Here is a 12,729-nt window from a genome sequence, read left to right as displayed (position 1 = left end):
AACTGTAGCAGCGAGAGACTGAAGATATCTTCGAATATACCTGCCAGCTTAGTTGGCACAGGTTTCCAGAGCATTACCAGGTACTCCATCCGGCTCTGCTGCCTTGTGAGGGTTCACCCTCTTGTAAGACAGCCTGACATTGGCCTCCAAGACAGAGACTACAAGGTCACCGGTTGCTGCAGGGATCTTCATAGCTGTGGTTTTATCCTCCCTTTCAAAGTGAGCATAAAAGGCGTTGAGCTCGTCGGATAGTGGCACATCACTGTCATTCATGATGTTGAGTTTAAATATGTAGGAAGTAATGGCCTGAAAAACTTACCAGAGCTGACGTGCATCTAATGTCACCTCCAACCTCTCCCAAGGTTGTTTCTTGGCTCTTGAAATAGCCCTCCACAAGTCACAGCTATTTATCTTATACAGACCTGGATCAGTCAGTCAGTCAGTCAGTGGGTGCCGTCCCAAATCCGGGGTTGGTGGCTATGCACCTCCATCTTCTTCGATCTTGCACTCTTTTTCTGGCCTCAGCATAAATCAACCCAGTCCACTGCCTCACATTATCGTACCAAGTGGTTCACTGCCGTCCTCTTTCCCTCTTTCATAGTCATAGTGATACTTTATTAATCCCGGGGGAAATTGGTTTTCGTTACAGTTACAATAATAAATAGTAATAGAACCATAAATAGTTAAACAGTAATATGTAAATTATGCCAGTAAATTATGAAATAAGTCCAGGACCAGCCTATTGGCTCAGGATGTCTGACTCTCCAAGGGAGGAGTTGTAAAGTTTGATGGCCACAGGCAGGAATGACCTCCTATGACACTCAGTGCTGCATCTCGGTGGAATGAGTCTCTCGCTGAATGTACTCCTGTGTCCACCCAGAACACTATGTAGTGGATGGGAGACATTGACCAAGATGGCATGCAACTTAGACAGCATCCTCTTTTCAGACACCACCGTGAGAGAGTCCAGTTCCATCCCCACGACATCACTGGCCTTACGAATGAGTTTGTTGATTCTGTTGCTGTCTGCCACCCTCAGCCTGCTGCCCCAGCACACAACAGCAAACATGATAGCACTGGCCACCACAGACTCGTAGAACATCCTCAGCATTGTCCAGCAGATGTTAAAGGACCTCAGTCTCCTTAGGAAATAGAGATGGCTCTGACCCTTCTTGTAGACAGCCTCAGTGTTCTTTGACCAGTCCAGTATATTGTCAATTTGTATCCCCAGGTATTTGTAATCCTCCACCATGTCCACACTGACCCCCTGGATGGAAACAGGGGTCACTGGTACCTTAGCTCTCTTCAGGTCTACCACCAGCTCCTTAGTCTTTTTCACATTAAGCTGCAGATAATTCTGCTCACACCGTGTGACAAAGTTTCCTACCGTAGCCCTGTACTCAGCCTCATCTCCCTTGCTGATGCATCCAACTATGGCAGAGTCATTCGAAAACTTCTGAAGATGACAAGACTCTGTGCAATAGTTGAAGTCCAAGGTGTAAATGGTGAAGAGGAAGGGAGACAAGACAGTCCCCTGTGGAGCCCCAGTGCTGCTGATCACTCTGTCGGACACACAGTGTTGCAAGCACACGTACTGTGGTCTGCCAGTCAGGTAATCAAGAATCCATGATTCTCATGGAAGCATCCACCTGCATCGCTGTCAGCTTCTCCCCCAGCAGAGCAGGGCGGATGATGTTGAATGCACCGGAGAAGTCAAAAAACATGACCCTTACAGTGCTCGCTGGCTTGTCCAGGTGGGCGTAGACACGGTTCAGCAGGAAGACGATGGCATCCTCAACTCCTAGTCGGGGCTGGTAGGCGAACTGGAGGGGATCTAAGTGTGGCCTGACCATAGGCCGGAGCAACTCCAGAACAAGTCTCTCCAGGGTCTTCATGATGTGGGAGGTTAATGCCACCAGTCTGTAGTCATTGAGGCCACTGGGGCGTGGCGTCTTCTGCACAGGGATGAGGCAGGACGTCTTCCACAATACAGGAACCTTCCGGAGCCTCAGGCTCAGGTTGAGTACATGGCGAAGTACTCCATATAGCTGAGGGGCACAGGCTTTGAGCACCCTGGTACTGACACCATCCGGTCCTGCAGCCTTGCTTGGGTTGAGACATTTCAGCTGTCTTCTCACCTGTAGAGCTGTGAAGCCCACCATGGTGGTTTCGTGTGGGGAAGGGGTATAGTCATGAGAGCAGGGTGGATGACTGTGAGGAGGGGAAGGAGGGGAGAGGGGAATATGTGTTGGTTGGGGGCTGACAACAGATGGCTCATGTGTGGGATGGGCAGGGGCCACACTGTCAAATTTGTTAAAGAACAGGTTAAGTTCATTGGCCCTGTCCACACTGCCTTCTGCTCCTCTATTGCTAGTTTGCCGGAACCCTTCTATCATCCCTTCCAATAACAATTTCTGCAGTCCACCACCTCTTAACAAGTGCCCGGTATATTCCAGCTTCCTTTTCTGCACATTCTTCAGTAACTCCTTTTCTCTCCTCACTCTCTTCAACACTTCCATATCACTGACCTTCATCACCCATCTAATTTTCTGCATTCTCCTTAAACACCACATTTCAAATGCCTCCAGTCGTCGTTGCGCTTCCTTGCGTAAGGTCCATGATTCGACTCCATACTACAGACTGCTCCAGACGTAGCATTTCCAAATTCTACAACGCAGCCCAAAATCCAACCTCTTGCCACACAGCACGTCACTCAGGCTGCAGAACGTTGATCTTGCAATCTCAATTTTTCATCTAATTTCTGTATCACATTTCCCATCCTCTGTGACCATCTGTCCCAAGTACACAAACTTCTTGACTTGCTGTATGCCTATGCCGTTAATTTTGATACTGAATTTTGGGGACTTCTTTCTTCTGTGATGCTACCATCATCGTCGTCTTTGCAGCATTTATTTTCATTCCAAATCATTCACCTTCAGCACTTATCTTACCTACTATTCTGAGTAACTCATCCTCAGTCTTGGCTAACAACACTGAATCATCTGTATACCTCAAGTTGTTCACCATCACTCCAGAATTTGGACACCAGCTTCATCATTCAACATCCTGAAGATTACCTCTGAGTAAATGTTAAGTAATAAAGGGGAGATAATGCAGCCCTAGTGAACCCCTTTTGGATCTCAACTTCTGGTGAATTCCCACCACTAGTTCTTATTACTGCCTTCTGATGCCAGTACAGACTCACAGTCAGTCGAAATCAATTCGACTGATTGCGAGACTGTACAGGCATTAGGAGGCAGTAATAAGACCTGGATCACCAGACTTAAATGCCACTAATCTAGCCCTCAGCAGAGTACAAACCTCCTATTATAGCCATTAGTGAGACTTTGTTGCAGGAGGGGCAAAACTGACAGCTTAGTATTCTGGGGTTCTGTTGTTTTAGACATGATGGTGGAGTAGGTATTAAATGGGGAGGGGGCATTACTAGTCAGGGAAAGTGTCATGATAGTGCTTAGACAATGCAGACTGGAGGGCTCATCTACTGAGGTTATATGATTGGAACCGAGGAATAAGAAAGGGATGACCACATTAATGGAATTATATTATAGACCACCAAATAGTCAGTGGGATTTAAGGGAGCAAATTTGTGGAGAGATAAAGGCAGTTGCAAGAAAAATAAGGCTTTGATTGTATGATTTTAACTTTCCAAATACTTTTTGGGTCTCCCATACCATAAAAGAACTAGATGGGATAGAGGTTGACAAATATGTTCAGGAAGGATTCCTTAATCAATATGTAGAGGTCCCAATTACAGAGAGTGTAATACAAGTTCTCCTATTAAGGAATGAAAGAGGACAGGTGACAAAAGTGTGTGTAGGGGAACACTTTGGACCTGGTGATCGTAATTCCATTAGTTTCAAGATAATTATGGAGAAGGACAGGACTGGTCCTCAGGCTGAGATTCTAAATTGGAGAAAAGCAAATTTTGATGGCATCAGAAGGGTCTGACAAGTATAGATTGGAATAGGTTGTCTCTAGCAAAGGAATGCTTGGTAAGTGGGTGGCCTTCAAAAGTGAAATTTTAAGAGTACTGAGTTGTATGTTCCTGTCAGAATAAAAGGCTTTGCAGGATACTGAAGCCTGGTTAAGAAGAAGGAGATGTATAGCAGGTATAGGCAGCAAGGAACTAATGAGGCACTTGAGGAAGATAAGTGGGAACACTTAAGCGGAAAATCAGAAGGACGAAAAGAAGGCATGAGGTTGCTCTAGCAGACAAGGTGAAGAAGAATCCTAAGGCCTTCTACAGATATATTAAGAACAAAAGGATAGCAAGGTACAAAATTGGTCCTCTTGAAGATCAGCGTGGTCATTTATGCATGAAGCCAAAAGAGATGGAGAGACCTCAAATGAGAGTTTTTGCATGCTGTTTGTATTTACTCGGGAGATGCACACAGAGTCTACAGAACTGAGGCAAAAGAATAATGAGGTCATTAATCATGTCCAGACTGTAGTAAAGGAGCATTTGCTGTCTTGAGACAAATAAGGATGGGGGAAGGGAAGGAGTACAAGATGGCAAGTGATAGGTAAAACCAGGTGAGGAAGAAGGTGGGAAGATGGAATTTAATACAGATGTGTGAGGGTTGCACTTTGGAAAGACAAATTAGGATAGGACTTACAAAGTGAATGATAGGGCACTGAGAAGTGCAGTAGAACAGAGGGATCTGGTAGTATAGATACATAATCCTTGGAAGTGATGACACAGGTACATAGGTTATAAAGAGAGCTTTTGGCATATTTCTCTTCATAACTCAAAGTATTCAGTACAGAAGTTTGGATGTTATATTGAAATTAAACAAGACATGAGGAGCTGAGTTAAAGGAAAAGGTTAAATAGAATAGGAGGTGGAAGGTAGAAGAATGAGGGGATATTTGATAGAGGTATACAAAATTATGAGGGGCTTTAGATAGGGTTAATGCCAGCAGGCTTTTTGCCCCTGATTTTGGGTGAAACTAGAAGTAGAGGTCATAGGTTAGGGGTGAAAGGTGAAATATTTATGGGGAAATGGAGAGGGAGCTTCTTCACTCAAAGGGTGGTGCAAATGTGGAACAAGCTGCTAGAGAACATGATGGATGCGAGATTGATTTCAGCATTTAAGAGAAGTCTGGATAAGAACATGAGCAAGAAAGGTATGAAGGGCGATAGGACAGTTACAGGCCAATGGGACTAGGCAGAATAACAGTTCGACATGAACTAGATGGGCTGAAAGGCCTGGTTCTGTGTTGTAGTGCTCTATGACATTAACTAATGTTAAGGTGTCATTGTTTTGTATATTTTCAGTCAATGAGGGTACAAACTATGAATGTAAAACAAAATAATGTACATATTTCATGTCATGGCAAAATTTGCCAGAATTGGAAAAGTCCAAAGCAAGTGACCTAAGTAATGATAAAATGAAAGTCATCTTGATTTTTCTAGCACTACAATGAAAAAGATCCGTCCAAACTACAAGTAATTCCTTATGATATCATATGGTTTTGCATCAATATCGATAGAGACCTACCACCTAGCATCTTTAAAGTTAGTGCAAAAATAAGAGATAACGCTATCTTAAATTTGAAATTTGAGAAAGTTTTCATTGATAGTTTGTGTTGTTAAAAAAAAATCTGAAGAAAAAGTTTCTGGACAACATCAGTTCAAAAGATCAATTTATTATGGTCAGAACCAAATGAATATTATCCATGCTTTGATATCAAATGATTTATGGGTTAGTCTAATAGCAGTACTGAAATTATTTTCACTTGATCAGTATTCTGCAATAAAACACTTGGGGTTAGGTATTTCTACCAATCCTTAAAGTAATTAGTTAGCAGGTAATTCAATTACTTTCACATTGTAGTAGAGTGGAAACATAAAATAGCATTGCAACTCGATACAGATCAATGTATGAAACTGTGACATACGAGACAGGAATAAATAATCATAAGGGGACTTCCAATTGGATGTAAAAGGTCAATGTCAAATACTAAAACAATTTGATGGTACCTTATATTGAATATCACATCTCAATAAATTAATCTACTTTTACATTTAATGTAAATGTGGCTTTACCTTCTGGTTTGATGCCTAATTGCCTGATGCCAAAGGGTGAGTCTCCCAATCTCTTGCCTGAAAATTGGCCGCCAAGTGAGGTCATTATAAAACAGAGGGTAAAAAATCCAATTCCAGCCACAAATAACCTAGAAGAAAACAAAATATGCCTTAAACTAAATACAAATTCAAAGCTTAAGGTTATCTGCAACTATTAGAAATCCATTAATGTGTTTGCTGCGTGACTGGTTTTATGTCGCAAAATGGTTTACAATTCTGTTTAATTGATCTATGAGTTCTGATTATTTGTTTAAACATTACATACTGTATTTCAATAGTTGGATGGTAAACAAGTGATGAACCATTTAGGACAGGGTTGAGAATTTGTGTCCCAACTTTCCTCATGAAGAGGATAATGAATATTTGGAATACTCTCCTCAGAGGACCGTGGAGACTCTGTCACTGAGAACTCAAGAATGGGATTGTTAAGTTTTTAGATGTTAAGGGAATTAAGGGACTCATGCAAATAATTGGTACAGAGGTTTAAAAAACTGTAATAGTCATATTGAATGGTAGAGCAAAACTTACTCCTGCTTCTAATTATATTAGAGTCATAAAGTAATACATAAAGTAAGAAACAGGCCCTTTGGCTGAACATATCGATGCTGACCAAGGTGCCATCCTAAGCTAGTCCGTAGGCTCTATCCCACCAAACCTTTCTTAACCACAGATTTATCGAAATGTCTCTTAAACATTGCTATTGTACCTGGCCCAATTACCTTCTCTGACAGCTCATTTCATATATGCTGCACCCTCCGCATGTAGAAGTTGCCTCTTATATCTATTTTTAAATCTTTTCCCTCTAACCTTAAACCTATGCCCTCTATTTTTTGGTTCTAATTCCTTGGGATTCAGCCCATCTATGCCCTCATGATTTTGTACACCTCTCAGTCATTTCTCATTCTCCTGCCTTCCAAGGGATAAAGTCCTAACCTCATAGAGAGGTACTGAATCAGGTTCTTGAGTCCTGCAACATTCTTGTTAATCTTCTTTGCATTCTTTCCAGTTTATTCTTATGTTAAACAAGGTATTATTTCACTCCATTTTTTTCATACATACACTGGAAAGAGTACCATGCACAGAATTTCCGCTGACTACACAGGTATATTGAATCTGAAAGATTTATACAACATATTATGGTTTTCAGTTGTTATTTGTAATGAGTTTAAAAGATCACACATTTTTTATGTTCAGGTTGAGGCATAAAGGCACAATGGCACTCTTGTTCAATCAATCCTTAAGCTTAGTATCATTCCAGCCTAGCCCCTCATTCTATTGTCCTCAGGCATGAGAAGAAGTGGGTGAATAATTTAATACATGAGAGACATTATGTGAAAGCACATCCTCAGCTGACTTATTCTGAGATATACCAGAGTTATCCTTATTTAGGCATGGTAACATCTATAACAGTGATCCTATTACCTTTGTCAAAGTTCCACACAATGACAATGAAATAAGATTATGTTGAGGTCTTAAAGAACATGCAAGTACTGAGCATCTAAAACTGCAAACCAGAAACAAATACAGCAGCATATTCTCATGCTTATATTCATCTTCTTAAGAATATTTTACCCAAAACCATTAATCCTCTCAGTTAGAATGCCTAATTTCTAGTGTTATCAGCATGGGTCAAGTCATATAATTTTGCACAGTTGTAAACAATAAAATGATACTGCAAAATCAAATCAATCCAAATATTGTCAAAATACTTTATACTTAATCTTAATATTTAAAAAATGTTCATTAATGTTTAATAGCTCTTCCTTCATACTTAAGAACTTTTCCCAACCCTACAGGAGTGAATGCCGCTGGCAGGGAGCAATCTAATACTTTGCAAAGTTGATCAATTTGAGGAATAATTTTGGCTAATTGCTACTAATAACTGAAATAAATAATAATTTAAATACAATCAAGATTAATAACATATCCATTTTTTAAAATTGAGAATGAGAACCTCAGGCATTTGCACCAAGTATATACACAATAGCAGAGTATAATGTCCATTACTGCCACATTTACAGCTGTATACATTTAATACAAGTGGCCAAGGACAACCTACAGCATTTCAGACATGCACAATTTATACCTTTGCTTTGATTTTATTATAATGGTACAGATAAACATCAAGACAAAATCCCTCTCTAGATCGTACTGAATATACAGTATGTTTAAATAGACCTAAAGAAAACAGACCAATCACTGGAGAATATATTGGTGAAAGACAACAATATCCCACAGTGGAAAGGTGAATGATCCTTATCCGACTATCCAACTCTCTGGCTCTTGTTTCTTCCTGCTCTCCAGTCATGATTCCACACCTCATCCTTAATACTTTAAATGTAACTTTCAATGAAAGGAATACATAAGGGGAAATTAATCTCTTGTGGCTCTCTTCACTTGTCTTAAGTCTCATTTCAACATTCAATAGAAAGCATATCCAATTCAAGATAAGCTCAATACATAACTAAAGAAAGCCCTACAAATTCTGCCATCATCAAGCTGTTTTTTAATACATAAAAAATTAAAGCAAGATACAGTGCCATACAAATTACCAGCAGGCGCAATGAGAATGAAGTACAAGTTTTACTTTACGCAGACCTAAAACATATGAGTTCCATGTGGGTTCAATTAAGCATCTGCAAACAATGCAAAATAATATCCAGATATATATTTTTAATTAAAATGAAAAACTTACCTAAAAGGCCTTAAGGTTACAAGGAACCTTCGCACCATTATTTTGCCATCCGAGTTTGCAGAATTTTTTGAAAGCAAGTACATCTTTATCTGAGAAAAATACTTATCCTCTAACATAAACTTGTCCAGTGTAAAATGAGTTACAGCGCTTAAATATTAGACTTTGATAATATCAGATATTCAGAAGATTTCAGGAAATTATTCAAGTCAAAGCACATAATATCCATCCACAACTTTTGACTCGCTGGATTTAAAACCAATGTGCCAGGATTTCCATCTGCACTGTGAGTCTTTGTTCAAGCAGAAGTGATGCTGCTCCTAGCTTTATGGTGACTTTTTCAGGAACTAGTGATGAATACAAGATACCGAAGATATCCCAAAATTATCAGCTAAAGAGGAGTCAAGGAGACTGCAGGTAAAACGCACCTTAGTTGCTTGAAGGTTGTTTCCTCTCATGTTCAGAGCTTGCTGTTATTCAGAGCCATATGACTATTCCATTGACACACTTAGGCAGGGCATCCTCAGAGTCCTCGGGGTGAGAAGCATTTTACTCAGCCGCCAGAGCTAATACAAGCAGCTACCAACAACCTCAGCTTCAACCTTTTGGACAGATGATTAGGGTAGGGGATAAGATGCTGAGTGACAGATCATAATCCAACCAGGGTAGCTAGAATGCATTAGCCTCTCTATCATAGCCGCTTTATTTCTTTCACAAACCATGAACTGCTACATTACCTTGATGCAAAAATAGTGTTACAGCAACACCTAGTGTTCTAAAGATGCTCTTCTGGTGCATTCATTCACTTCGTATATTAACTCTATATGTTCCTATCTAGTATATTGGCAATGTACGTTTTTTATTTTATCAACTCTGCTAAAATTCTGAGGGATTGCAGGAAAATAATGTCCTAAATCTTGATAACTAAAGTTTAACAAAATTATTGTCTGAAAACGTCCATACAAACTTTAGGAAAAATAGTTTCATTTATTCTTTAAGCCACAAATATTTTGTTTTTAAGAGATTAATCTTTGAATTCCATTCATATTTTATTACTTTTAATTTATGATTCAGCTGCATTCTCAAGATATTTCCATTTTTTTAATCTTAAATAGAGACTGTAAAATGATCCTTCAAATAACTGCTCTCTATCCCAGAACAATTATGTTTTGACTAAAAATAGATTCAATTTCTAACCTTTTATATTTGTATCCATATTCTCAGCTGCTAACAATACTAAAAAGATTGCACACAATAAAACATCTGATCGCTAAATTCCTTAGCTTGTATTAAGCTATCCATGAATGAGAAGTAATACCTTATCTTAACCCCAGTCCAGGAAACAGAGGCATTCCTGCTTTCGCATTTCTAGTTTTGAAGATACATTTAAAGGGAAAATAAATAACAAATTTACTTTTTCATTTGTTGCAAGCTTAGTGTTCATTTCCCTTGTTTATGCAAAGCTCTTACCAGGGCTGAGAAATAAAATGTGAAACTTCAAACAAGGTTAAAGTTTCAGTTATTTTTGAGGTTAGATTGCCTTGTGCACGCCGGCCTTGCTAACATGCACAGGGGGAGAGTTGACATGGTTGAATTCTGCTGGGAAATATTCTTTCACTTCATTTAAATGTCTCCAGAAGTGGAAAATATATGCACTTAAATTCAGTCATTTAGCAATTCTTAAATTGTGGTTGGTGTTCCTTAATAGAGAGCGAGTTTTTGGTTTTGCAAACTGCTTTGTGATGGCTTGGTTGCTGGGAGCAATTGAAGAAACTACCCCCTTTTTTGAATGCGGCTTCTGCCGTGAAGGTTTTTAGAAGTGGAGGGCCACAGGCATAAACTGAATGAAGGGAAGAGAAAATTGATATAAAAGGAAGTGTGTCATATCTGGGAGCAAATTAGAAAATGGATTTCAAGACAAATATCTCATACAAACGTACTTGTTCTTTGCCCATGTGAGACATGACCTGAATGGAAATGTTTCTTTCTCTTGTCTTCAGAGAGAGAAAACATGCAGAAACCATTGAATTATTTTTGCAGCATTCCTGCATACAAACTAACACATGATATACTGTATGTTAACAGCTCAGGTAGGGACATCTAGGAGATAGGAGTTCCAATCTTTTCTCGTATGGAAATATACCTGTAGAATCATCGCAATCGCTTGTATGCAGTTTTTTTCAGAATGAATTTGGCCAGGTTTAATGAGAGCGTTTTAATTGCCAATTCGCCTGGATTGTGCTGGCGCCTCGCAGAAAAAGGCACATTTCATTTGTCATTGTTAGTAACCCAAGAGAAACAATAACACTCTTTCTCATAGTTATCCATAACCTCCAGCTCAATAAAGTTCCAGCAGAGCTGTTTTCCAGGAATCTTTTGGAGAAGGGTATTAGTGGAGAGGAGAAATAGACAGAGAGAGACAGACAGACAGTGAGTGTCAGAGAGACAGACAGAGTCAGAGAGAGGCAGAGGGAGAGAAGTGAAACAGAGAGTGAGTGAGAGAGAGAGAAAGAGAGAGAGATACAAACAGAGTCAGAGAGAACGAGAATGGAGGATTGAAAAATAGAGACAGAAGTAAATGCTGCACAGACAGCTATTTGTTTTCGGTATATTTTTGGCTATCAGTGTAATTCAGTGAGTTACTCTTTATTACTAGATAAATAACAATTTCCACTTTGAAAACCTTCCCCAACTGTTATTTTCTCCCTTCTTTTCTTAACTTCTTTCTTTGCTAATTCAAAGTTATCCTCTTGTTTTCAGATCTTCAGAATTAAGATCAGATTTGTTATCATTGACATATATCATGAAAGTTGTTGGTTTGTGGGAACAATGTAGTGCAAGACAAAAAAAAACTATGTTACAAAAATAATAAACAGTGGAAAAGACAAATAACAAGGTTGTGTTCATTGGTTCATGAATTATTCAGAAATCTGACAGCAGAGGGAAAGAAGCTGTTCTTAAAAGCTGCTCCTGTACCTCCTCCCCGATGGCAGTAACATGAAGATGGCATGTCCTGGATGGCGAGGGATTTTAATAATGGATACCGCCTTGAGGTACTGCCTCTTGAAGATACCCTCAGCAGAGCGGATGTTTGTGCCTGGACTGGAACTAGTAGAGTCTATCACCCTCTGCAACCACCTGCGATTGTGTGCATTGGAGCTTCCATATTAGGCTACGATGCAACCTTCTTGCACAATGACGTGTGAAAGTTCATCTCACTCTATATGGTAAAGGCAGCTACACTGGAAGCTGTACCCATGATCAGATATTAAATGCTCAGGCCTCAAATAACATGCCCAAATAACACTGCCAAACATAAGCCTTCAGAAAGCTTTGAACATAATGCAATGGAGTCGTGTTAATTTTTCCCTTTAGTATAAATATTGTTTTAGATACATGAAACAAATACAAAAGAAAATACTTCCTCAGGTATTTGTACATCACTAAATTTTCCTTCGGGTATGTCTTAATTGATTTTGTAGTCCAGTCCCTTCCTTTTAAAAGGCTGAAAGACAAGTATTGCTAAAGCCAGCAAGACTGATTCTTCTGTATTATCTTCTAGTTTTCAAGCCATTGTCACAGCAATTCCATTACAAACAGTGGATTTAAAATTGCCCCTACCCAGCCCCCAACCAAATGCTTCATTTGAAAATTTAACAATTGGATCAATAATAATTCCAGCTACATCTTATAAGGTCACCCAAAATCAATTATAAAGCTGCTATGGTGTCTACTTTTTTAAAAATACATATAATTTTAATTTTACAACACCTTGGAGATCATCCATCCCTTAATATACTGTGTCCTGTTTCAAATCTTTTTCTCTACACTTTCAGGTTCTATTTTCTGCCTCCCTCTGATAACTATGATGCTTACTACAGTTGCAGAATAATTATAGCTGTGATTATTTTAAGATGTTGTAAAGATCA

The 12,729-nt window shown here is 39.3% G+C and overlaps 1 protein-coding gene across 1 annotated transcript in view; it reads right to left on the bottom strand.

Moving 5' to 3' along the window:
• LOC140187101 (alpha-1,6-mannosylglycoprotein 6-beta-N-acetylglucosaminyltransferase B-like) overlaps nt 1–8,841 on the bottom strand; it is a 919,793-nt gene extending 910,952 nt beyond the window's left edge. Inside the window, exons 1-2 of the mRNA XM_072242054.1 lie at nt 8,804–8,841; nt 6,070–6,197 (exon numbers count right to left, since the gene is read on the bottom strand). Coding sequence (XP_072098155.1) covers nt 6,070–6,197; nt 8,804–8,841 — 166 coding nt within the window. The remainder of the gene's footprint in view (nt 1–6,069; nt 6,198–8,803) is intronic.
• Between the last annotated feature and the right edge of the window lie 3,888 nt (nt 8,842–12,729).

This window comes from Mobula birostris, chromosome 24 (genome assembly GCF_030028105.1).
Source record: "Mobula birostris isolate sMobBir1 chromosome 24, sMobBir1.hap1, whole genome shotgun sequence".
In the NCBI taxonomy this organism is placed as follows: Eukaryota; Metazoa; Chordata; class Chondrichthyes; order Myliobatiformes; family Myliobatidae; genus Mobula; species Mobula birostris.
This window is presented reverse-complemented; position numbering and strand designations above follow the sequence as displayed.